Consider the following 26,929-nt stretch of genomic DNA (forward strand, 5'->3'; position numbering starts at 1 on the left):
GTCTGTGTCCTAAAACTCCCAAGTTTGTGTCTGGACCTTAAAGAGAAACAAAATCCTCAGGATGTCTTTGCTTTTCAACAAATGTTCTCATGACTTGAGGCCTCTCTGAGGTTAGGGCTCCCTCCTTCTCCCCACTGGGGCCAGAGGGAAAAAGGCTTGTACAGATCAGCCCCTGTGCTTTCTGCTGTGCTGGTCTCAGACCAAGGCTGGATGAGCTCCACGTAGGCTTGTGGAGGTTGGGTGTTGGCCTCATGTTGGAGCACCAGTGCTGTCAGCAGGTCAGCTCCTTCAGTTCACCTGAAGGGCAGCTCTCACCACCACTGTCTTACCAGCTTAGTAAACTTGGTCATGGGCTCTGAGCAGCTTCCTGAGTTTTACATGAAGGAAAAGTGTGTTTGCTATAATTCTGCCCGTAGTCTTTTGAGGAGAATCTTGGCCTTTCCCATTGGTTCTCCCTTGACATACTGGCAAGGGTTACCCTGGGCCTGGTGGCCTTTTCTGGTACGTGGCTTTTGCTAAGCGGCTTCATGCCTTTCAGGCCAAGCCAGTATTTGGTCCACAGAGGCTTTGAGTAGTGTGGCATGAAGTATGTACACTTGTGAAAAGAATCTAGTCAGAAGACTTAGATTTGGGCTTCCTTTTGGGCTTGCAGTCACAATCTGCATTTCTTGAATCGCCTTGTTCTGGGTTTCCCTTCTTAGGACACTGCGCTAGGCAGTGGCTGGGGCTTTATTGATGTTGTGCGTGTGGGTTAGGAGAAGGGCTGTGGAGCCCGGGGGAGGCCTGGATTTCATCACTGGTGATGGCTGTTGTCTGTGACCATTGCATAAGCAACTCGGCTTCTTCAGAACCTTGGTTGTTCGTCTCCATGACAGGCAGAGGCAGCAGTTGTCACACTGTCATACTGAAAGGATTGGTGACCTGCCGAGGGTGGAGCAGGCTGAAGGTGTGCCAGCGTGCCGTGTGTATATATATACCGGTGTCCTCTCTGTGCCCCCCACCCCGTGTCCCCCTCCACTCCAGGCCCCCATTCCCCCCTTATTATCCTCTTCCCCCCCACATCCCCTTCCACCTCTGCCCCTATCCCCCTCTACCCTGGTCCCCCATCTCCCCCTTCTCCTCCCCTTCCCTCGCCCCCTCCACCCCCATGTCTCCGTCAGCTGCTAGTCCTAAGTTATTTGGTCTGATGTGACAGCCCTTTATTGAGTTTTAATAACATCGGACGTTTGGGCTGTTCTGGTTATTTTTTTGTCTTAAGAACTGAATCAGACTACTTGGATTTCTTGCAAGCATAAATCTCTCTACTTTATTTTCCCTTTTGTAGATGTGTTAGTTATCATTCTGCCTTTCAAGCTACTTTTTTGGGGGGGGTGGTAGGGGAAGACACGATACACTGAGGCTTAATCTCTACAGAAAGAGCAAAAGGAAGAGGCATTTCTTTATTTTTTGCTGACAGTTTTTATTTTAGACTGGATGGCCTAGTAGCAGTAGGCTAAGACTTTTCCATCTACTGAAAGAGGGGAACAAAACCTCATTGTGCAGAGTAGCAAAAGCATGGTGTCTATACCCTTCAAAGTTAAGGTTAGATAAACCATGGTTGCGACCCCTCCCGACCACCCTCCTAACCTAAGGAGGGATTTCTATGTACATTTTGAGGATACCGTTCTACATGATCATTCTTTGGCAGTTCTGGGCCTTGCACTTGCTAGGCTAGCATGATATTGCTGAGCCAGGCCTCTAGTCTAGCTGCTCATTCTTAGCTCAAATTTGAAATCAGCAGACAGGTTATCACAGTAACACGGAATCATTGGACATTTTTACTGGGCACTGGGTTTTTCATTTCCCAGATACTGTCCTTTTCACTTATTCTCAGCAGGGACATAGGAATTATCATGGTGCCATTGATGACAGGGCATTTTGCTCTTTGAAAACAGAAATGCATCTCTGTTCAGAAATGATGCATCTCTGTTTAGACGGATGGGTATGCTACTGGGGCCTCGGTGCCTGTCCTGTGTGAGCAGAGGCCAGTTCTAGGCAAAAGTAAGAGCCCTGAGCATTAGAAGATCTCTGCAAGTCCCTTAGTGGCTGCTGAGCCCCTTAGAGACCAGCTCAACTCCCCTAAGATCCTTTCTTCTTCCTCTTCTCTTTTCCTGCTTCTCTCAGACCCTAACATGGCTCTTTTTCTGTGTCCAACATTTACAGAGTAAGTGTGACTTTTGGAATTTATTCCTCTCCTTTGAGCATTAGCTTTATACCAAAATGTAGGTTTCAGGTGATGGTGGCCCACAGTGACCATCCAGACAATCTGTATTAGGTGATTACTGTCTGTCATGAAAGAGGTGCTGACCAAAAAAAGGGTGATGAGAGGCAGGTGCTTCTGTCCCAGATGCCTTATGTGCATTCTGTGTGGCTCATGCACTGGGCTCAGCCGTCCTGAACCATTTCCTCTTAAGATTCCCTTGTATCAGTACTGCAGAGGGGGCAGCACTGAGCTCGGCCTCTATGGACCACTTTCTGTTAAGTTCCCCCAATCCACTACTGTGGAGGGGTGGCACTGGGCTCTGCTGCCATGGACCACTTCCTGGTAAGGCCCCCTTATCCAGTACTGTGGAGGGGGTGGCACTGGGCTCTGCTGCCATGGACCACTTCCTGTTAAGGTCCCCTTATCCGGTAGTGCAGAGGGGGCAGAGAAGTGGGAGCTGTCAGATTTCTCTGCCCTTTTCTGACTTTGGTCAGAGCTTAATGAATGGGTACAGGTTATTGGGGATGGCATTTAAGCATTTAACTTAACAACTTTAGTAACTACTGGTGACATCTGGGGGTTTTCTGTTTGTCAAGGAGCTAGATTATGGCAGATGTTTGTTTGGCCTCTGTTCCCCTAATATTTCCATCCATCAGTTAACAGTATCCACTAAAGATGGTGAAGTACTGCCTGTCTGAGGATAAAACCCTGGCCTGCCCCATTTTAAATGGCATGTAGTGTGAGTCTGTGTTTATATTCATGGAAGTGTCAGTCTAGGGATGAATGTAGGGCAGATTGTGAAGTAGTTACAGGAACTAATGTGAAAATTTGGTTAGAGGCTTTTTCTTAGTATTCTTGCTTGGCTTTCTCCTGGGTTTTGAACTCAAGCTCTATACCTTACACTTTCACTCAGCTTTTTTGCTTAATGTTGGTGCTCTACCACTTGAATCATGCCTCTAATCTAGTCTTTTTGCTATCTAATTGAAGATGAAGTGTTGCAAACTTTTCTGCCTGGGCTAGTCTCAAACCATGATCCTTAGATGTTAGCCTCCTTTGTAGCTAGGGTTCTAGGCACGAGCCCTGGCTTTAGAGGGGTCTTTTTTTTTTTTTTTTGCCAGTCCTGGGGGTTGAACTCAGGGGACACTGTCCCTGAGCTCCTTTTGCTCAAGGCTAGCACTTTATACAACTTGAGCCACAATGCCGCTTCTGGCTTTTTCTGTTTATGTGGTACTGAGGAATTAAACCCAGGGCTTCATACATACTAGCTAAGCACTCTACCACTAATCCACGTTTCTATCCCTAGAGGGGTCTTTTTTGTTCTCTTCTAGTTAGTTGTAGACTCACTGAACAGAGTATAACTAGGATACCTACTTGAAAAGCAGAGGCTTTGGAAATGAACCAGCTAGATTCAAATATAACATGTAGAAAATGTGATAGGTAGAAATGAAGCTATAAAATGAGTCCGTGATTTTGGAGTTAGACTTCATTTTGTTTATTTACCATTGGAAACATCCCTTACATTGGAACAGGGATTAGTTTTAACTAATGAACATGTGTAGTTTATTAGAGATGACATTCAGTCATTGAAAAAGCAGACAAGGATGTTGCGTGTTGTCACATTGTTGTATGGGGAAGCAGAGGCCTGTAGAATGAACATAACATCTGGTCACCACTGTTTGTTACAGACTGCAGATTTTCTCTCACACAGAGCCTGATCTAGGCATAATTTCTCTTTCTCTTTTTTAATTACCAAGAAACCTGAAGCCAGTCACGCAGCTCTATGTCAGCGTGGATGCTAGCACCAAAGACAGCCTGAGGAAAATTGACCGCCCACTCTTCAAGGATTTCTGGCAGAGGTTCCTTGACAGCTTGAAAGCCTTAGCTGCCAAGGTAAGAATTACGACGTGGCAAAGAGAAGGAAACCAAGGAGGAAAAAAAACAACAGACAAGTATTTTTTTTCCTGCTCTTTTCTCTTTAAAATAGAGTGAACAAAATCTTCATTTTAAGGAGTCATTTTAAGGAGTGTGCTGCTCATGTCTGCGATCCAGCCCTGGGGAGGCTGAGGCAGAGGGTCCCCAGGCCACCGCCAGCCTGGGTGACCAAGTGAGGCTCTCAGTAAACAAAATACAGTTCAGACAATCTGCAGAGATTCTCTTAGCTTCGCAGCACTGCGTCTGATATGTAGATTCCGCTCTCTATGCATACTCCCAAGGTAACTAGCAAACCTAGATGACCAGCCATGGGTAGTTTAGGTTTAAATGTCAAGTTAATTATCCTGAACTTCTAGAGCCAAGTCTCTACCCCATGAGTAATGCTGCTCAGAGTGTCCCTTCCTTTTCCTTGGTCCTGAAGTAATCTCCTATCACATGAACCATCCTCCCTCCCTGCCCCTGCCCTTTTTACATTTTTAGTTGTTTTTCAGATAGGGTTTCATGTGTTTTGCTACCTTGGATTTTGATCTTCCTCATGTGTAGCTGGGATTACAGGCATGGGCCACCAGGCCCCCCTTGGCTCTCCTCTTTGATGAATACCACATCTTAGTAGTGGGAATGGTGGGTCCTGCAGCACAGTTCCCTGTTCTCTTTGCCCTGGCTTTTCTCTGCATTTGCCCTGTGCTGCTGTTTGGGCAGTTTCTCTAGACTGTCCTCCTTTCTGGACCCTTGTGAGCAGTCCCTACCACACTGCATGGTGGGAAGGATCAGCACAAGAGCTTAAAAAATCACACTTCCCTGTTGTTGGTGTCTTTTGTGTTAACCCTCAGGTGACGCTGTCTGGGCACCAGTGTGGAGGCGGTGCCCAGCACCTGGCTCCTGGTCCCCAGCACTCCTTTATCACTATCACCCTCACTGCCTGGCCAGGGACATTTCCAGACTCACCGTTCTCAACTTGTGCACTCAGTCTCCAAGGCTTGTTTTCTCCTGGTCCTCAGCACTCAGAACAGCATGTTTCAGCTGCATCAATTAGTGTTTTTCTTTAATTTTTTTGTTTTGTTTTGTTTTCTTGCCAGTCCTGGGGCTTGAACTCAGGACCTGGGCGCTGTCCTTAGCTTCCTTTGCTTAGGGCTAGGACTCTACCGCTTGAGCCACAGTGTTACTTCTGCTTCTTCTGTTTATGTGGTACTGAGGGATCAAACCCAGGGCTTCAAGCATGTTAGGCAAGTACTCTACCACTAAGTCACATTCCCAGCCCTTAAAAAAATTTTTTTTGAGTAGTCATACAAAGGGGTTATTTTTCGACATGTCAGTTTACAGGTACAAAACATCTTGATTAACATTCCTCCTTTCATCAATTAGTGTTTTCTTTAGCTGAGACCCAGTGGCTGGTAATGCATGGTGCCCATCTTCCTGATGGTTCAGTGCTGCCTAGCCTTTTCTTCCTTGCTCTATGCCTGAGAACATAAATCCTGCCTCTTTTGATTACTGATGTGGATGCTTTTTAAGAAAGGCAAAGGCACCACTTAGGTTTCTCAGCTGTGATGAATTCGTACGGTGGCCTTGTCTCCCAGCTCCCCACTTATGGCTGAGGCAGGAGACAGTATGGGAACCAGCAACAATAGATGAGCAAAAGTAGCAGTGTGGCCTGTCAGACTCCCCTGAGACTGGCTGTCCACACTGGGCTCGCCCTGTGACAGATGGCAGCTGTTAGAGACCGGCTCTATAGCTTGCTTTATTTCTTTGGTCAAGATTTTCCAGAGTTACTATTTGGATGTCTAGTCTGATTACACCTATTCTGGGTGGTCATGTACTAACTGCTGACTTTCTAACCCAGGAGCATTGTGACTCCTTGTAAGAGCAAGCTTTCATGTCTATACATCAGGGCAGTTGTTTCCTCAGCTTCCCCCCTCCCCCCTGCCAGTCCTGGGGCTTTAACTCAGGGTCTGGGCCCTGCCCTTGAGCTGCTTTTGCTCAGGGTTAGCACTTTACCACTTGAGCCACATTGCCACTTCTGCCTTTTTCTGTTTATATGGTACTGGGAATTGAACCCAGGACTTCATGCATGCTAGGCAAGCACTCTGTCATGAAGCCACATTCCCAGCCCTCCTAATCATTTTATAGCAACTTGAGTTGATGTTTCTCATTCTTGTATTGTTCATATTGTCATTTAAGAAAAAAGTTTGTGGTGGAGTCTGCTCTTAGAGGATTTTCTTCAATCAAGCCGTTACTTGCTTCTGAGTATGTGCTATTATTACAGGTCATAGTAGGTTCTATCAAGAAAGGATTGCTCTACCTCTGTTTAAGGCTAGACAGTCCACATGCTGTTGTAGCTGTTTATTAGCTGTTGTCAATCACATTGTTACCAAGTGTGATGTCATTTGAGTTTTTACCTTAGAGTATCTTGTTGAGTGTTTGGGCCTTGTGATATACTCAAGGAAGGAAAGGCATTTGATTTGAAGAAAGAGAATTTCACACACTTTATAAGGAAATTTGATTTATCCCAAGATTTCCTGTCTTTATGAGACATTTCTGTCCAGGGGAGAAGGATTTTGTGTTTTCACTCTTGGCAAGCAGAATGTTTACATTTCCAGATTTTTATCCTTTGTCAAAATATTCCCTTAATATGAGAAGAAAAGTATGATAGTACCTGAGTATGTGGGGCTAAACCACCATTCTGTCAAGGTAACAGCGAAACCCTTTCCTCTACCACACCTGCTTGTCAGACACTGCCTCAGAGTCTTCTGCACTGGTGATTATGCCCTGGTCAAGCGTAGCCTCTTTTTGAGGCAGTGTATTTAAAGAGATAAAGTAAGCGTAGTCACCTGCCTCAGAAATGGGCAGCAGCCCTCTTCTCGCAGACATTTGGGTGAGTGGTTGACTACATGGATGAGATTACTCCCTGCCCAGTATTGAACTAAACCAGAGTGGTGTGCCACCCCAAGCGTGTTAAATGGTCTGGCCTTCTCACGTCAGATTATAAAGCTATTGAGTAGTGATTATGGCAGTTTGGGTAAAGTAAGGAACCTGGAGGTGGTGACTGTAGTATTCGATGCTCTTCTGTTCATTTCTCTGGGGTGAAGGGTGTATTTTTGCACACACTTGTTGTTATCTTCACTGTGTTTATAGCATCATGTCACAAGTTTTTTTCTATACCGGTATATCTATATCTATATATAGATAGAGCTCTATCTATAGATAGCTATCTATCTGTAGACAGATATAGATAGATACATCTGTAGATAGATAATAGATACAGATCTTTTTGCCAATACTGGGGCTTGAACTGAAGGCCTAGATGCTAGATTTTTGCTGTCATTTTATCACTTAAGCTACAGCTTTTTTGCTGGTTAATTGGATATAAGAGTTTCATAGACTCTCCTGCCTGGGCTGGCATAAGTTTGAGTTTGGGGTTTGTATAAGGTTGTGATCTTCATACCTGTGTAGCTCTGTCTGTTTTGCTGCAACACTGGGGTCCTGTAAGGTTTCTTTTGTCTTGGTGTGTGTGTGGGGTTGGGGTGGGAGAACAGAACATAAATGGGACATTCATAGACACCAGTTATGAAGGTAATGTGGTGAGCCAGCAAACCCCTGTCACGTGGTAATTCAGAAGCATCCCAGAATTCATATTAGATGAAACTACAGTGAATTGGTGAAAGAATCCCGCTCAGAGACACTCACAATTGACACAAAGGTGAATCACCTCATTTGGGATTCTTATTAGTGGCATCTGACTGAGTTTTCAAGTAGTGAGGGTATTAATTGAGTCAGAAGTATCTTTCTTCCTCACGGAAGTCTGATATATGTGAGAGAAGAGCTCAGCATTTGACTTTAATTCTGCTGTTTGGCCGGTCACTGGAAGCTCACGCCTGTAATCCTAGCTACTCAGGAGGCTGAGATCTGAAGATTGTGGTTCAAAGCCAGCCCAGGCAGGAAAGTCTGTGAGATGCTTATCTCCAGTAAACCACTAGAAAACAGGAAGCAGTGCTGTGGCTCAGGCGGTAGAGCACTCGCCTTGAGCTGAATTGCACAGGGACAGCACTCAAGCCCAAAGTTCAAGCCCCACAACTGACAAAAAAAAACCAAAAAACAAAAAAACTGCTGTTTGTTTTATAGGTCACAGTTACAGGAACTCCAGCCATCACATTGGCATTCCAACCTATGTTTTGAGTTGGCACTATAAGGAAGGGTTAAGAATGGAGTAAATCCTTTTTTATTATTGTTGTTGTTGTTCATGGGGACTGAACTCTGGGCTTGTGCGCTGTCCCTCAGCTCTTCAGCTCAAGGCTAGCACCTACCACTTGAACCACAGTACCACTTCCGGCTTTTTTCTGCTTATGTGGTGCTGAGGAATCAAACCCAGGGCCTCCTGCATGCGAGGCAAGCGCTCTACCACTGAGCCAACTTCCCAGCCCTGGAGTAAGTCCTTTTATGATGATTTGTATAAGTCTTTCTTTTACATCTAGTTCCTTTACCACACTGGGCCAGAGGGAGGCTGGGTGTGCCTTTTAGCCAATATATCGTTATGCAGGGCTCCTGCTGATCAGTGGTCAGGGAGAAGGGGGACTGGCAGATGGCTAGCCATTTACCAGCAGTGGATTTACCATTGATTCCAAAAGTTAGGTAAGAGCTGGATATGCCTGAGAAATTGGGAGGAAGGGAATAGTAAAGATGAAAGGAGGACTTAGTTAATTTAGCTAAGGAGAGGAACTTACATTTGATCTGCAGAAGGTTACTGATGCTTGTTACCAGAGCGTCTTGATGGTTTGGTGGAGACTGAAGGCAGGTGGCAGGTATTGGTCAGGACAGACAAGAAGTAGCATGTTGGTGAGGGGCAGGAGGCTGTAGGAAGTGAATGGGGGCTGTTAGTTATTGAAGGGTGGGAGATTTGAACAGGGGCCGGTAAATGAGGAGGCAGAGGTAGAGATAGATGGCCTTTGTACATCTCAGTATACATGTGTTTCTGTTTCTCGAAGCATGGTTTCACTAGTGCCAAGGGATCCCTGGGAATGTATATGTGTGTTCATTGTGCACACCCAGCAGTGTGTTTCAGTTGTGCTGGTTCTGGCCTCAGTATAGAACTGGTGTCACTTAACTAGGCTTATTGAAAGGGAGAGTTACTTTTATTTGTCTCATTGCACACATCTTCATTTCTACTTTCACCTGGAGGAAAACGTGGGAAGGGGACACTCCAAGAGGCCTGGGAGGCTTGAACAGCCATTTTCAAAAAGTTACCATCACTTTCAATGTATTTTTAATGAAGTATACTGTGAACTTTCAAGTGTAGCATCCTTCCTGATTTGAGGTTTGGCTTTTTGCAGTTTCAATTATCATGGTCAGCTGCTGCTGAAAGTACTAAATGGAACATTTCAGAAATAAGCAGTTCCTAAGTATCATACTGTGAGCCATTCTGATTTGCCCTCGTCTTTCGTAAGACCAATATATCCAAAGTACCTGACAGTTCATCAGATGACAGTCCTGTCAGTCATCAGACTGACGGGACAGTGTTCATGCTGTATGCCTTACTTCTGTCAGACACATAGCCACCTTCAGTCACCAGATTGGCTGTTCTGGATCACATGGCTTGTGTTGAAGTAATTCTTACTTAATTCCTCAAGCTCACTTTGGACATGACAAAGAGAAGCCATAAAGTGCTCCCTTTAAGGGAAAAAGGTGGAAGGCATGTTGTAGTTGTCCTTCTTGAGTAAGGAAAGAAAGGAACCCCGCGTGCTGAGGGTGCTGTGATGTTGTAATAACACATCTCCCACATGTGAAATTGGGAGAAGGGATGGATGTTATTTTGTCTGAGTGTTGTCCCTCCACCACAGTGGAAACCAATGCTTGGCCTTCAGCTGAGCAGGCACTGAGTGTGCATGCAGGGACATCTGTGAACGTGGGGTGCATGCAATGTCTTGGGGTGAGGATGTGTCCACAGGGATACCATACCCATGGCTATGGAGCTGTGTCATCTGGGGTTGCAGGCGTCCCTGGGGTCGTGGAATGGGTCTCCAAAGACAAGGGGCTGCTGCATCTTAGAGGCAAGTTCATGACTTTAAGGGAAGCCTTCAGCTCCATCTCTGGGGAGAACAAGGGCAGTTTCCTTTCAGTGAGTAGATCTCATCTGTTTAATTCCTTCCACATACAATCATTCACGGCCTTATGCTTGAGGCTTATTTTAAGCATTTTAGCCTAGCTAACATCATTTGGCTAGGAATATAGAACCCTTTTAGGAGAATCATTGCATTTGATTTATGAAGAGTTTAAGGGGAAAGGAAAATTTAAAAAGAATGATCAGAAGCTAATTTCTTTTCTTGTTGAAACCAGAAATAAGGAAGCACTTCCTCAAATTGACACCGGAAAACCTCTCTAGTGCTTTTGGGAATTAAAGGCACGAGAAATGATTTGGGCTTGTTTGATATCTGGCAGTGTGCATACAACTTGCTCTTGTGATGTAGGCCCAGGAGAAGCAAGCACAAGTGGCCTTTGTAGGAAGAAAAAGACAACTCTGCCTTTGCCTGTGACACGCTGGAAATTCTATAGATCTCATTGGCAGAACAGTTACGTATCTGTGTCGGTTTAGTCTTTCTGGTGAGATGTTTTTCTAGCTTTGGGTTTGTGTTATATAAAATGTCAGTGTGTGAAGCTCAAGTGGACATGTCAGTCATTTCTCCTCACCACACAACCCCCAACGAGGTGGGGAGACCCTAACCTCAAGAAGCCTTTTACTGTGTTTTTCACTCATTTTGGCTATTAACTGTGTTGGCTTTCAGAGCTAACTATTGAAAGATTTATTTTCCACAAAAATTTTTTTTCTTCCTTTCTGCCTGAGGCTCACAATAGAACATTGCTGTCTTTTGATCTGCTGCACTAGGCAAGTGTCTAAAGTGTCTCCTGGATGTGGAGGCACCCGGGAAGCTGGGCTGTGACTTTGATGTGTCCAGGCCCACTGCAGGGAATGCTTTTGCCTTGCCCAGGGCAAAGGCAGTGCCTGCCCAGGGACGGTGGGAATGATGAAGGATTTGGTTGTGCAAGTGGTACTTGGTCTAAAAGATACAGATTTTCCCTGCTTTTCATTCTTCCTATAGTTGCTTTTTTTGCTTTTATTAAACAATGTACTTTCAATCTGCTTTGTTCACCTGCAAACAATTTTACCTTATTCTTTAAATAGGGGTGTCCCATTTCCATGGATTTGCTACTTGCTGTACCTCCCTGGTTGATTGTTAGCTTACTATGTGCAGCTGAGGATACTCTTTCTTTCAGTGAACTTGTCTTAGAGGACAGACCTAGGTGTGTGGAAGTGCCAGGATGGCACCTTCTGTGCACATGGCTTCTCCGGCACACACTGGCTTCCCCATTTTCCGTTGTTACATGTTCCATTTGATAATATTTAGAAGCCACTAGGGACACCTTAAATCCATGTTGGAACACATCTCTTAGGATTTCCTGACTGCAGGACACCACGTTGCTCTTGGTGACTTGCTTCCATAACTTCTCATGGCAGGACAGGTTTGGAGACTGCCACAGCTTTGAGGACACTGGTCACGCATGTCATAGCATCTCCTTCAATTAGGACTATCTGATGCCTTTCTCATGGTGAGATTGTGGCAAGGTGTCTGGCAAGGTATCTGTGGGGAGGAGACTCTGAGGCTCACTTGCACTGTGCTGTGAACTTCTGTGGTCTTGATACAGCTTGCCTTGTACCCCCGTTACTCAGTGTGGAAATCAGTCTCTGCCCTGATGACTCTTCCACACCATCCATCTGCTCTTCCTCCTCCCCAGTCACTGGCAAACCCCCATCTTTTTTCTGTCTCTGTAGTTTTCCAGAAAGTCATGGTAACTGGCGTCATGTGGCAGGTAGACTCTTCCCTATTGGAAGGCTCCTCAGTTTTGTAGCTTGATGGCTCTTTCCATTCTATTAAGTAGAGTGTTCCCTGAGTCCAACAGTCTCTGGCCTCAGGCATGTCACCACAGTGTTAACCAGTCCCCTCCTCAGGTACCTCACCACAGTGGTAACCAATGTGACTATTTGCTTTTCACCTGTTACCTGGGATAGCCCAGGGACAGGCTTGGGCCAGGGGTCCTGTGTGCATGTAGTGCTGTGCCTTATCCCACACCAGTATTCTACACCTTGGCCTCTGGCAGTCTTTAACTTTTACTTACACTTGTATAGTAGGGCAGTGTAGAATGAGGAGACAGCAATGCTGAGAGCCCTTAGGGTTCTTTCTCCAGGTCCTCCTCTCTTTCTCCTTCCCCACCCCGATTTCCCTCCCTCTCCCTCTCCCTCCCTACTTCTTTCTCTGTCTCCCTTTTCCTTCTCTCCTCCCTCCCAACCTTCTTCTTTCCCTCCTTCCTTCTACCCTCTCCCCGGCCCCCAAGCTGTCTGGCTGCTTCCTTTGCAGTCATTGTTCTTGTCTGCTAGCTGCCAGTGCTCTCAGCCACACTGTCTAGGGCTCGGGTTGCTGCTGTGGGAATAGGTCCTCAGTCTTAGTGATTCCCATCATTGTTGTCCTGGTCAAGGTCTGCAGGCTGTATCCTGCTGTAATGGTGGTCTAGGTCCATGATTCTTGTGTCCCATGCGCCAGTGCCCGTGCAGGGTCTTCTCAGGTATGTTGAACCCAAGGCAGATCTTTTCTATGCCCTTTGCTTGGCCTTTGAGCAGGAGAATTTTCTTTGTGGGATCTGTTAGACAGAGGCAGGAGAGTTAAGCCAATCCAGTCCCATCTGCAGTCAGTAGCCACCTTTTCCTGTGCGAATATGTTTGTCACTCATACTATGTCACATGGATAATTTTGTTTCTAGCATTTTAAAACAAGTATTATAAAAATAACTGTCATTAGTGTTCTACTCTAGAACAGTTATTTACAGTGGGAATAAGGTAGAAAAAAATCAAGCTCCCTACTCCTTTACCTCTCTCCTTTCTGAGAATTACATTTGTTCTGACTGCTGTGTTCTAGTATATTCCTTGAAAATGTAGGGTTCATCCACACCATTCTGAAATGTCATCTTTAGTGTTATTGAATGGCTGAATCATTAAACATGTAGCCTTTCCTTGGGAGCAATATTCAGTACTATAAGTAAAGCTGGAAGGGGATGTCCTTATTCACTGGTATCTGTCTACAATTTTGTCATTTCCATTGGCCTGAAGTTTTAGAAAATAGAATGGGCAGGTTTATACTTCTCAGATTCCTTAATCATGTTGCCAAGTTCCTTTCCAAACGTTTGCACAGGCATGAGGATGCCTGTCATGCTGAGCCCCAGGCAGCATAGAGCACTGCTATTTTAGACTCTGCCAACTTGATCAGCCAACATGGCACCTCATTACTGCTTCAATTTACATTTCTTTGATTACTAGTAAGCCAGTACCATATTTTAGTATACAGTTTTATCTTGTTTTGACACGGCTCCGACTAGTTTGTCTTGAATTGCAAAGATAAATTAAATTGCCAAAGATAAATCTTTGACATTAAGGGCTGCAGTCTGGGTGGGAGAGAATAGCCTTACCCAGAATGTGAAGCAGCAGAATTCAAACTCTTAGCCTCATACTTGTAAACCTTTCATGATAGATACGTGAGATAGCCAAGAGAAGCAAGATGACATTGGCTGCAGTACCTCCCAGCCCCCTTGCTTCTCCTTTCATGTGACAGGATTTCTTGTATTACTTTCCCTTGAGTACTTTTGGCACTTTCAGTGTTTATTGTCTATAAGCTTTTTGTTGTTGTTGTTGTTGATCATGGGGCTTGAACTCCAGGCCTGGGTGCTGTCCCTAAGCTCTTCAGCTCAAGGCAAGTGCTACCACTTGAGCCACAGCACCACTTTCGGTTTTCTGGTGGTTAATTGGAGAGAAGAGTCTCATGGCCTTTCCTGCCCGGGCTGGCTTTGAACAGTGATCCTCAGATCTTAGCCTCCTGAATAGCTAGGATTACAGGCGTTAGCCACTGGCACCCAGCTTATTTTCCATAAGCTTTCTTATTGGAGTGTATCACACACATGAGATCTCAACAGTTATCAGGGTGAATCATTGTGTCACCAGGAAACCAGCAAACTTCCCAAGACACAGAACCTTGACCACACCCTCTGAGTCTACGCCACCCCTCTCCCCCGCATCTCCCTCTTACTCTGACCATGGCCCTGCATGTGTTTGAGTTTATGGGAATGGGATGATGACAGTTGACCAATGAGGACCCATGTAATTTTCTTCTGTATGTGTGAGCTCCACCCATTTGCATGCAGTGAAGGGTCATTGCTCCACATCTGTATGGGCCCCCCGTTGTTCTGCTCTTCTGTTCTTCTCTTTTGCATTTGCAAAATTCAAAACAGTAGTGATCAAATGCAGTTTTGACATTGAAGTCTAAAGGGAACATGTGCTGAGCTGACCTTGGGGGTGGAGCACTTTGCTCAAGTGGACTTCATGTCTGTACCCTGTTGTCAGATCAGATCCATCATAATCTTTGTGGTGGAACTGCACAAGAACAGACAGAGGGGCTGCATGTAGCCCATGGTTCATCCTTCCTAATCTCGAATCCCTGTGTTGACACAGATTTGTGAACAATATGTTTTCATTTGTTCAGAATGCCTTCATAGAAAAAATGATGTTTTACTTTGTATATCACCTTTATAAAATGATGTTTTATAAAAATGATGTTTTATAGTTTTCTCTAAAGAGGACATGTATGATTTTTGTTAGGGGCATTATAGATGTATAATAATGTTGGGGACCATTGGGAAAAGATATTTACATTTTTTCCAGTTTTAATTTTAACAGACATGTAGAAATAAAATAGATTTGTGAACATTTACCATAAATTTAGCAACTGTTCTAAAATGACTAATACTTATATAAAATGACTAATAATTGTATATATGTATATATATATATATATTTCTTGTAGAGTACAAAGACAGGTTTCTTGTTTTTTCTTAAGATTCAGAGTTGGAGTTTTTGTTTTGGTCATGGGGCCTGAATTATGGGCCTGGGCATTGTCTCTCAGCTCTTTAGGTCAAGGCTAGCACTCTACCACTGAGCCACCTTCCCAGCCCTGGAGGTTGTTTTTAGTATTTACTTAGTATTTAGTATTTAGCATTAACTTAATATTTAGTATTTCGTATGAACTTTGCTAGTCATTAAGTCCCTTTTGTTTCCTAGCTTACAGAAACTGTTTTTTTGTTTAAACAATGAATGGCTGTTGAATTTTCAATTAAGTGCTTATTGCTTATTCTACATCTACTGAGATAGCATGATTTTTTTCCTTATTTGTGAATTAAAGTGATTTTTAAGCACTACAATGTATTTCTAAAATAAACCAATTGGTTATTATGTATCTATTTTGTGTATCATGGGTTGTAATTGTAAAGATACTTCCATCTCTTTATTTTATTTTTTTTAACTTATTTTTTTGTCGGTTGTGGGGCTTGAACTCTGGGCCTGGGCCCTGCCCCTCAGCTCTTCAGCTCAAGGCTAGCGCTCTGCTCTACCACTTGAGCCATAGTGCCACTTCTGGTTTTCTGAATGGTTTATTGGAGATAAGATCACAGCCTTTCCTGCATGGAGTGGCTTTGAACTATCCTCAGATCTCAGCCTCCTGAGTAGCTAGGATTACAGGCATGAGCCACCAGTGCCTGGCTCAAGAGTAACTTTTAACTTTCACCTTATATGTAGGAAAGATGTTTTTTTAAACAGATATCAACTGTGTTTAGATTGGAGTTATGACTTTGGTTCTATTCTCACCCTTCATTTGGAACATGGGCAGCATTACAGTTTCAGATGATTAAATACACTTGGTGATAAAATATTGACAATAAGCAGGACCTGAATTCTGGGAGTGGTTTTCCAGTTCAGAGGGTAGGAAGAGAGGACAGGTCCAAGATCATCTCCAAAGGAGAACCACATTACTGAGTGAGCTACCAAAGGATTTTGGCTTCAGCTCCTTAAGGGAAAGGAGTGCCGTAAGGGAAAGGAGTGCCGGTCCAGGTCAACCATTCATGATCTTCACCACAGCAAATCACAACCTCCAATTTTTGAAAGTAGTTGTAGGTAGAAGAGGGCACTTAACTCCAGACTGACTTAATTGATTTGAAAGATTACTGAAGTGTCCTCCCTTTCCGAGGTGGCAAAAATCTTCAGAGTGACTGTTGGAGCAAGGAGCCTTTCATGTGCTCCCAGTTGTTATATAGTACATAGAGGCTGGTAAGTGTTAGTCCTGTCAGTCCACCTCATGCTACCCCTCGAAGGCCACCTGTACATTTGTACAACATGCCTGTCAAAGTTCCAGCTGCTACTGTGTTCAGGTCATCTTCTGCTCCTCGTGATTTCTCAATAATAACATCAAATGCACTATAGAGCAAAACCAGAGAACCTAAAGTATTAGCCCAAAGTGCTCCTTGCCTAGTCACCATATTCAAAATCTGTACGTTTCTTGGTTTGGACCAGGCCATGTTCTGAGTTTCCTTCAATCCTAGACGAAGACCATTCACTGCTCCAAATGCAGCCCCTGTCATGCAACATCCTCCAATAGTAAAGAAGACTAGTTCGAATCTGCCCCGGGTTTTATTGGCTTCAATAGGTAAAATAAACTCATCGGTGTCCTGCACCAGATATCGTGGATCCACATTTAAATAAGGAGATAGAGGGTTCATACCAGTTAACGGCACGCCGGCCAAATCTGCGTGCGAGTAGCCGGCCCGGCCAGCCCTCCGGTGGGCTTGTTGCCACTTCCCCCGCCACCCTCCATGGTATTGCCGCCTCACTCCCCAGTCGTGGCCTTGGCTGTTGCTACTCGGTGACCGCGGGAAAACCCGCATTCCCTCCATCTCTGTTTATGAGCAATGCTAAACTATAGTTTTCTTTTTCTGAGTGACTTTGTCAGTATTCAGTCCCAGTATTATGTTGACTTCATAAAGGCTGGGGAATGGGGCCTCATTTTCCTTTTCAGAGGATTTTGACGTCACAACAAAAGCCCATTACCAATGATGGGCCATTCAGAGTTTTATTGGCTTATTAAGTTTCATTTTCCCTGGACTTCATTCAATGTTTCACAGTGGTGTGGGGAACCAGCTTGTAATGCTCTCTTCTCTGTGCTGCTTCTCATCCATGGCTATACTGTTAATTCTTATCAATTTCTCCAGTTATTTCTCAATGTTCTCAAAATTTTTTTACAAAAAGCTTTTTGGGATTGTTGCTTATCTTTATGTTCTGACTATTTCCACTTCATTTCTGCCTTTTTGTTTTCTTTTTTCTCCTTTATTTATACTACTCTTTACTTTCTAACTCTTTAGGTACAGGTTATATAACTTATAGATAATATCTCTTTGTTTCCTTTTTTTTGTCAGTTGTGGGGCTTGAACTCAGGGCCTGGATGTTGTCCCTGAGCCTCTTTGTGCTCAAGGTTAGCAATCTACCAATTGAGCCACAGTGTTACTTCCAGATTTTTTTAAAATAATTTTTTCATTGAGATTAAGTTATTACATAAATTTCACAGTATTGTGGGATACTTAAAGTGCTACTTAAAGTCACATATACATTTTAACCTTCACAAAGCAAATTGTCATTAGCATGGCTATAAAGCTTGTGAATTTTATAAGCTTTGACAATACAACTATTTCTTCCACATTGGGTGATACATACATTTCTTTCCTTTTATAAGCTGTTCCCTTTTTCCCTCTCATTCCCTCCTTCCAATTGCTGCCCTTGAGTTGTTTAATTCATTTTCATCAATATCCAGTATAGCTGATATGCCCCTGTGTTGTAGTTTTTCTCCGTTTCCCTCTGATTCTGTGCTCTCCTTCTAGCTTCCCTCAGATGTACACACACACACAGATATACACACACATATACTCCATATATGAGGGCAAGAACATGGAGTCATTTAGAAATTATATGACAAATTAAGTACATGTACTTTGTTTCTTGAGTCCTGTTTACTTTGTCATATCTCCTTTTTGTCAGTTGTGGGATTTAACATGTTGGATTTAACATTCACATATCAGGGAGACCATGTGCTGTTTGTCTCTCCGATCTTGACTGACTTCACTCAAAATGATTTACTCTGATTCCATCCATTTCCCTGCCATTATTTTGTCCTTTCTAATGGTGGCATAATATCCCATTGTATATAAGTACCGCAATTTTTGGATCCATTCATCTGTAGTGGGCATCTGGGTTGTTTCCATATCTTAGCTATTGTGAACAGTGCAGCAGTGAACGTGGAGGTGTTTGTGTCCTTGTATCCTGGTTCCTGTTTCTCAGGGTAGATGCCTAAGAATGGTATGGCTGGGTTATAGGGGAGGTCTATATTTAGCTTTCTGAGGCACCTCCAGACTGCATTCCAAAGTGGTTGTATTAGTGTATATTCCCACCAACAATGTAATAGGGTCCCTCTTTCTCTGTATCCCTGTCAGCATTTGTCATTGGCTGAATTTCGGATGTGGGCCATTCTGACTCTGGGGTAAGGTGGTATCTCAGGTTTTTGTTTTTGTTTTCAAATTCTTTATTGTGATTAAGTGATTACATAGTTTCCCAAATTTCACAGTATTGTGGGATAGTGATGTTTAGTTAAAGTCACAAACACATTCTAACTTTCATGGGGCAAATGTCTATAACATTTATGAGTTCTATGAGCTTTGCAATGCAGTTATTTCTTCCACATTGGGTGATATGTACATTTCTTTTGTTTTGCATAGTGTCAGCTGTTCCCTCTTTCCCACTCGTTCCCTCCCTCCCATCGCTACCATTGAGTTGCTTAGTTCATTTTGATCAATGTCCAGTGCAGCTGATGAGTCCCGCTGTTGTATGTTTTTCCCTGATTCCCTCTAGTTCTGTGTCCTCCTCCTGGTTTCCCTCCGGTGGGCACATTCAGGGTTGTTTTTACTTGTATTTCCTTTATAGCCAAGGATGATGAACATTACTCATGTGTTTCTTTGCTATTTTTTTTTATCTCTTCTGAGAAGTCTTTCTTTAGATCCCTTGCCCATTTAATGATTGGTTTGTTAGATTTGGGAGGGATTCGTTTCCTGAATTCCCTGTATATAATGGATATTAGGCCTTTGTCTGATAGGTTGCTGGTAAATATTTTTTCCCAATTGGTTGGTTGTCTTTCTAGTTGGGCAGCTATGTTTTTAGCTGTTCAGAAACTTTTTATTTTAAGGTAGTCCCATTTGTCGAGTCTCTCTCCAATTTGTGACCCTGGAACTCTCTGTTCAGGAAGTTCCTGCCTGTGCCTATAAGTTCAAGTGTCTCTTACTCTGTCCTGCAGTAGTTTCAGAGTTTCAAGTTTGATGTTAAGGTCTTTAATCCATTTTGAGTTGATGTTAGTACATGGTGACAGGTTGGGGTCCACTTTTAGTTTTCTGCATGTAGCTGTCCAGTTTTCCCAGCACCACTAGTTGAAGAGGCTATGTTTCTTCCACTGTATGTCTTTGGCTCCTTTGTCAAATATCAGCTGGTTGTAGGTATGTGATTTTATTTCTGGATCTTCTAATCTGTTCCATTGGTCTTCAGGTCTGTTTTTGTGCCAATACCAAGCTGCCTTTGTTATTATGGCTCTGTAGTAGAGCTTGAAATCTGGTATCATGATCCCTCCTGGGTTGTTTCTTTTGCCTAGAGTTTCTTTGGCTATTCTAGGTCTTTTGTTGTTCCATATGAATTTTTGGATTGTTTTCTCTATTTCAGTAAAGAACATCATTGGGATTTTGACGAGGATTGCATTGAACTTGTATATCAATTTTGGCAGTATAGCCATTTTCACAATATTGATTCTGCCTATCCAAGAACATGGAAGGTCCTTCCATTTTATGGTATCTTCTTTTATTTCCTTCTTTAGATTTTTGTAGTTTTCACTAAATAGGTCCTTTACCTCTTTGGTTAGGTTAATTCCTAGGTATATTTTTTTGAGGTTATTGTGCATGGGGTTGTTTGCCTGATTTCCCTTTCTGTTTTACATTGTTGGTGTACAGAAAGGCAACTGATTTTTGTGGGTTAATTTTATATCCTGCTACTTTGCCGAAGTGGTTTATAAGCTTTAGGAGTTTGGGAGAGGAGTTTTTGGGGTTCCTAAGGCATAAAATCATGTCATCTGCGAATAGGGTAGTTTAATTTTTTCCTTCGCTATGTGAGTCCCTTTAATGTCCTTTTCTTGCCTTATTGTTCTGGCTAAGGATTCTAAAACTATATTGAAGAGAGTGGAGAGAGTGGGCATCCTTGCCTTGTTCCTGATTTTAGGAGAATTGGTTATAGTTTTGTCTCGTTTAGTATAATGTTGGCTATTGGTCTGTCATATATGGCTTTTATTGTTTTAAGGAATGTTCCTTCTATTCCTATTTTCTCCAGAGCTTTTAACATGAATGGATGTTGTATTTTATCAAAAGCCTTTTCCAAGTGTATGGAGATAATCATGTGGTTCTTGTCCTTGAATCTGTTGATATAATGGATTACATTTGTTGACTTACGTATGTTAAACCATCTCTGCATCTCTGGGATGAAACCTACTTGATCATAATGTGTGATTTTTTTTTTATGTGTTTCTGGATTCTGTTGACTAAAATTTTATTGAGGAGCTTTGCATCTGTGTTCATCAAAGAGATTGGTCTGTACTCTTTTTTGTTGTTGTTGGATCTTTGCCTTGTTTGGGGATGAGTGTGATGTTGGCTTTGTAGAATGAGTTTGGGATTTCTCCCTCTGCTTCTATTCATGGAAGAGCTTGAGGAGAATAGGTATTAGTTCCTCTCTAAAGGTCTTACAGAATTCTGTAGTGAATCTGGGTTTTCCTTAGAAGACTTCTGATTGCTCCCTCTATCTCATTGTAAGTTATTGGCTTGTTTAATTAATTTACTTCTTCTTGGTTCAGTTTGAGCAATTTATATTTCTCTAAAAACTCATCTATTTCTGCTACGTTTTCCTTCCTTAGTGAGTACAGATTCTGGAAATAGTTCTTTATGATTGTTTGGATGTTTTGGATGTTTGTTGTAATTTTTCCTCTGGCATCCTGATCTTATTGATTTGTGTCTCTCTCTTCTTTTTTTAGTTAATCTTGCCAGAGGTCCGTCAATTTTATTAATATGCTTTTTAAAAAACCAGCTTCTTGTTTTACTAATTTTATTTATAGTTTTCTTAATTTCTACCTTGTTAATTTCAGATCTTATTTTATAGGTTATCTCATTCCATCTAGTAACTTTGGGTTCTTTTTTTTTTTTTTTTGCTATTCTAGCAGTTTTAGTTGCATCATGAGAATATTTACTTGGTCTGTCTATTTTCTTGATGTGTACACCGAAAGCAACAAATTTGTCCCTGAGGACTGCTTTTGTCATGTCCCAGAGATTTCGTTCTGATGTATATTCATTTTCATTGAATTGTAGGAACTTTTTAATTTCTTCTTTAATTTTTTCTGTGACCCAGGTGTTGCTCAGAAGTGTGCTGTTCAATTTCTATGTATTTGAGTAATTTCTATGGTATGCTTTGTTACTGAGAACTAGCTTGATCCCACTGTGGTCAGATAGAATACAAGGGATTATGTCGATCCTGTTTTATTTGCTTAAATTCTTTTTTTTTTTTGGGGTCCGGTCGTGGGGCCTGAACTCTGTCCCTCAGCTCTTCAGCTCAAGGCTAGCGCTCTACCACTTGAGCCACAGCGCCACTTCCGGGTTTTTTTTTTCTTTTTTGCTTATGTGGTGCTGAGGAATCGAACCCAGGGCCTCTGGCATGCAAGGCAAGCGCTCTACCACTGAGCCACCTTCCCAGCCCTGCTTAAATTCTTTGTATGAACTATGATATGATATATTTTTGACAGAGTTCCATGGGCTGCTAAGAAGAATGTGTACTGGGTTGTTTTTAGGTGGAAAACTCTGTAGATGTCAATTGAGTTCAGTTGAGATATCATTTAATTTGGAGGCTTCTTTGCCAATCTTGTGGTTTGTAGACCTGTCCTTGATGAGAGTGGCGTATTAAAGTCTCATAGTTTTATTGTATTTGGATCTATGTTTTCCTTTAAGTCTGAGAGTATTTGTTTAGCATATTTGGTTGCTCCAATGTTTAGAGAGTATAAATTGATAATGGCGATAGCCTCTTCTTGGATTGTTCCTGTATTTATATGTAGTGTCCTTCTTAGTCTTTTTGTATTGATTTTAATGAAAAGTTTATTTTGTCAGATATCAGGATGGCAACTCCTGCCTTCTTGCTGGGAGCATTTGCATGGTAGATCTTCCTCCATACCTTTACTTGGAGTTTGTTTTTATCTTTTGCTGTGAGATGGGTCTCTCTCTCTGGACCTGGGCGCTGTCCCTCAGCTCAAGGCAAGTCACAGCTCAAGCTGTTTTCTGAGTGATTTACTGGAGATAAGAGTCTCACATCCTTTCCTGCCCAGGCTGGCTTTGAATTGTGATCCTCAGATCTCAGCCTCCTGAGTAGGTAGGATTGCAGGAGTGAGCCACCATGCCTGACAAGAGATGGGTCTCTTGAAGACAACAGGTGGATGGATCTTGTTTTCTGATCCAGTCTGCAGTTCTTTTTCTTTGGCGAATTGGTGAATTGAATCCATTAATATGTATGGTTATCATAGAGAGGTGCATTGTGTTTCTTGTCATTTTCCTGCTTTCCTAAGTTTTTCTTCTTTTCTTTCCTCCTGTGCTTACTAAGTTTGTCTTCTAATGATATCTGTCTGATATGGATCCCTGCTCTTGATTGTTTTCTTCAGATTGTATTCCCCCTCTTAATAATCTTTGTAGTGTTAGCTTATTGTTTATTAATTCATTTAGTTTTTCTTTACTATTAAACATTTTAGTTTCTCCATCGAATGTGAATGCTAGCTTCGCTGGATATACCAGTTTGGGTTGGCAGTTACTGGTTCTCAGGACTCGGATGGTACTTTCCCAGGCTTTCCTTGCATTCATTGTCTGTGTGGAGAGATCTGCAGTGATTCTGATTTTTTTTTTCCATTGTAGTATAGCTCCTTCTTTGCTTTTGCTGCGTGCAAGATAGTGTCTTTATTATTCAGAGCTAGCCTTTTTACTATGATGTGCCTAGAAGTGTTTCTCCTGGAATCCTGTTTGCTAGGTATTCTGTATGCTTCTGTTATGTAGGTGAGATTTTTCTCTTTTAAGATTGGGGAAATTTTTGGTGATAATTTTATTGAATAAGTGTTGTACCCTTCTATTCTGGTATTCCTCACCTTTGTCCATCCTTATTATATGAAGGTTAAATTTCTTAGCATTGTCTGCTTTTTCTTGGACTTCCCTTTGGCATATTTTGAGTGTTTTTTCCTTATCTGTGACATTTTTCCCAGTTGCTGCTTTTTTTTGGGTTGGTTGTGAGGCTTGAACTTTGGGCCTGTGCACTGTCCCTCTTCAGCTCAAGACTAATGCTCTAACACTTGAGCCACAGGCCACTTCTGTTTTTTTTTTTTTCTGCTTATGTGGTGCTGAGAATCAAACCCAGGGCCTCATGCATCTAAGGCAAGCACTCTACCACTGAGCCACTTCCCAGCCCACAGTTTCTGCATTTTGTCTTCAGTACCTGATATTCTATTTTCCATTTCATTCACTCTGTTAACTTCCATTGTAGTTTGCGTAGAGGAAATGGAACTATTTATGATTTCTACGTCATTTCTCAAAGTATTAATTTTGTTTTTTAGCGATGTGTGTACTGCATCTATTCTTCAGTGCATTTCTTTTTGAAATCCTGAATCGCTTTTAATAATTGTTACTTAGTTCTTTAAATTTCTGATCCATTTCTTCAAGTCTGAGTCTTTGCCTCTACCAACTCTTGGATGTAGAGTTTGTCTTCCATTTCTTTTTTGCTTTCACTAGAGTTCTTCCCTGCATGACTGCTGGCCTTTGGGAATGGCTTGCTTTATTGGCTGTTGATGAACTTTATAATTTTTCACTGTGTTTTTTGCATGAGGATTCAGAGATTATTAGAGTCAAATCCCAAACTCTGTTTTGGGCAGTAGGTGTCTGTCTTCACTTAGTTCTGGGTTGGTTCCTGGGTCAGTAGCACACGCCTGGAGCACACAGGTGGGGCTTCTTCCACCGCCAGCTGTTGTAGCCCATGAATGCTGTTCCCAACTTCAGCCAGGGACCGGCAGCATAGCTCCACCTGGACTCCTGTCCAGTTACCTCCAGATTTTTGACTGGTTAATTGGGGTCTTTTCTGCCTGGGTCAGCTTTCAAACTGCTATCCTCAGATTTCAGCCTCCTAAGTAACTAGGATTACAGGTGTGGGCTTTCTGGCACCTATCTTATTTCCATTTTTAATTGAGATATAATTTATGTAGCATAAAATAGCCTTGTAAATAAATAGATAATTCATTGGCTTTAGTTTATTTATAAAACTGTGCAATATGAGAATTTTCTAATTTCAAAGCATTTTAGTTTCTTAGACTTAGGATACTAATTAAGAAATATTACACCCAGCATGGTGGCACATGCTTATAATCCCAGCACTTGGGAGGCTGAGGAAAAAAAATATTAAGTTCAAGACCAGTCAAACTATATAGACAATTTGCTTAAAAAATAAATAACATAGCACACCTGTCATCCTAGCTACCTGGGAACTAGGATTAAGGTCCAGGCTGGCCTGGGAATAAAAGCAAGAAGAATAATTATTTGAGAAATAACTGAAACAAAATGGGCTAGGAACATGACTCAAACACAGAGTCCTGAGTTCAAACCCCAGCACCACCATGTAGAAAGGTTTCATACTATTCATGGCTGGCCGTGTGTGTGTGTGTGTGTGTGTGTGTGTGTGTGTGTGTGTGTGTGTGTGTGTGTGTGTGTGTCTGTTTGTGTGCATGCGTGCATGCATTTACGTATGCTGGTGTGCCAGTTTTGGGGCTTGAACTCAGGGTCTGGGTGCTATTTCTGGCTAGTTTTGGAGCCAGTAGTCCTATCAGTGACTCCTGGGAACATGGCCTCTGTTCCACCTGTCAGTCCTTTGTCCTGGGCGGTGGTCTGCCCTGTGGCCTCTCCCATGGATCTCAGGAGAGAATTCCAATGTAGTTATTTATTTTTACCATTGTGTAGTGCTTTGTTAGATGGTGTACACTATCAGTCAGATTCCTTTAGATGAAATTTGGGTTATTCCTAGTCTTATGCTTTTAAAATAGTAGTGTGAACAGTTTTTTGTACCTGTGTTTTTTCTTTATTTTTTTATTTTTTGTGTTACTGGTATGTGAACTCAGGGCCTCTTGCAAGCACTGCCAGTTGAAGCTTGTTCTCAGCACTTCATTAGTTTTTCAGATAAGTCAGTCTGGGGCTGGCTTTGGGCCAAGATCCTCCTGTCTCCACCTCTGGGTTTGCTGGGATTATAGACATGTCTCTCTCACTGCAGCTTGGGATGAGGTTCCTTCACGATTTCTTTTCTTTTGTATCAGATTTTCTTCACCGTGATGTGGAGCAGTTTATGCTTTCATTGTCTTGTTAGATCTGTGCTCCAGTTCCCAGTTGTGGTTTAAATCGCTAGTTACTTAATTCCTTTGTACAAGAGTTTCTCTAGGACTTCCTGTTCTTCAGTTTGGATACCTTATAGTTTTGTCTTTGTGCTTAATTGACTTACTGTCCCTCATCAACAGTTTAAACAGTATTGCAAGTCCAAGTATAGTTACAGTGAGTCTGATAATTCTACTCCTGTGATTGTAGACAGAGGTGTGGATTGTGCTTGTGGGTTAGTTTGTTCGGTCAATATTCAATTTGTTTTTTGTAAATTGAAGAGGCAGGAGAGATGCTACTGGTTCTTCTTGTCTCAGGCCTCCATCCTCCCACTTACCTCATTTCTCAATCTAGGTTTGCTTAGCTGCTTGGTATTGTTCATGGTGCTGTTGCTGGAAGCAGCCAGAAGCTGTGCTGGCTGTAACAGCCAGGAGCTGTCCTTGGTGCTGATGGCAGTAGCCAGCCAGTTTAGTGTAGTGACTCATTCCCCACCCTCACCCCCACTGTCCATGGTACTGGTCATTCAGTCAAATGCTGTCCATGGTTTGCTGTGTGTCAGTCCCAGAATCCTTGGTTTAGCTAACTTTTATTTCATGACAGTGCTATGAGAGTGCAGACAGTATTTCTCTCCTGATCTTACAGACATGCAGACACATGCCTCAACTCACCCAGATAGTTCACCCCTTAGTGATCTGTCTGCTTCTTGCTCCCTTAAAGAAGAACAGACACATGCCATTTCTACTGGACACTTCTTAACACAGAACAACAGTGTTCTGGGGACATGGATAGACAAATGGACAGTAGACTTCTTAGAAAGAATTCACAGTGACTTCAGTGTATTTGAGTACTGCAGCATATCCCTGTGGGAATGAAGCTTAGCTTCCTAACACCATATCCAGAACCAGCTGTGGTGGAGTTTAGATACAAACATGGAGGGCAAAATGATAAAGTGTCTAGAAGAGAAAACAACATCATCTGCACCTTCCTGATACGTGGAGTCTTTAAGAAGACACAAGAAAGAAGCACTGGCCGTGAAAGAGAAGAGGGTGAGTGGATGTGCTCACACGGGACCTGGTGTCAACCATGAAGGAAGTGGGAAAGGCTCACTGTGATTTTCTAAACTCTACCACAGCTGGTTCTGGATATGGTGTTGGGAAGCTAAGCTTTGTTCCCATGGGGATATGCTACTGTTTCTTCTCCCTTATTTGATACAGAAGAAAGCACAGGCCTGGGTCCTTTCCTTCCCAGACTCTCACCTCACTTTGTCTTGGTTGGTTGGAGCCCTGTTCCCTGGCATGGCATGGTTGGTGGGGATCACCTGAGGGCTTGCCTCACACCACCACG

General features: G+C 42.7%; 1 protein-coding gene and 1 pseudogene across 1 annotated transcript in view; one reads left to right on the forward strand and one right to left on the reverse strand.

Moving 5' to 3' along the window:
- The window catches only part of LOC122114884 (S-adenosyl-L-methionine-dependent tRNA 4-demethylwyosine synthase TYW1-like), an 81,702-nt gene that overhangs the window by 38,462 nt on the left and 16,311 nt on the right, over positions 1–26,929 (forward strand). Inside the window, exon 13 of the mRNA XM_042688146.1 lies at positions 3,997–4,132. Coding sequence (XP_042544080.1) covers positions 3,997–4,132 — 136 coding nt within the window. The remainder of the gene's footprint in view (positions 1–3,996; positions 4,133–26,929) is intronic.
- On the reverse strand, positions 16,148–16,902 carry LOC122114885 (annotated as a pseudogene).

The sequence above is a fragment of the Dipodomys spectabilis genome, unplaced genomic scaffold, assembly GCF_019054845.1.
Source record: "Dipodomys spectabilis isolate Male_0828 unplaced genomic scaffold, ASM1905484v1 ptg000112l, whole genome shotgun sequence".
NCBI classification, from domain to species: domain Eukaryota; kingdom Metazoa; phylum Chordata; class Mammalia; order Rodentia; family Heteromyidae; genus Dipodomys; species Dipodomys spectabilis.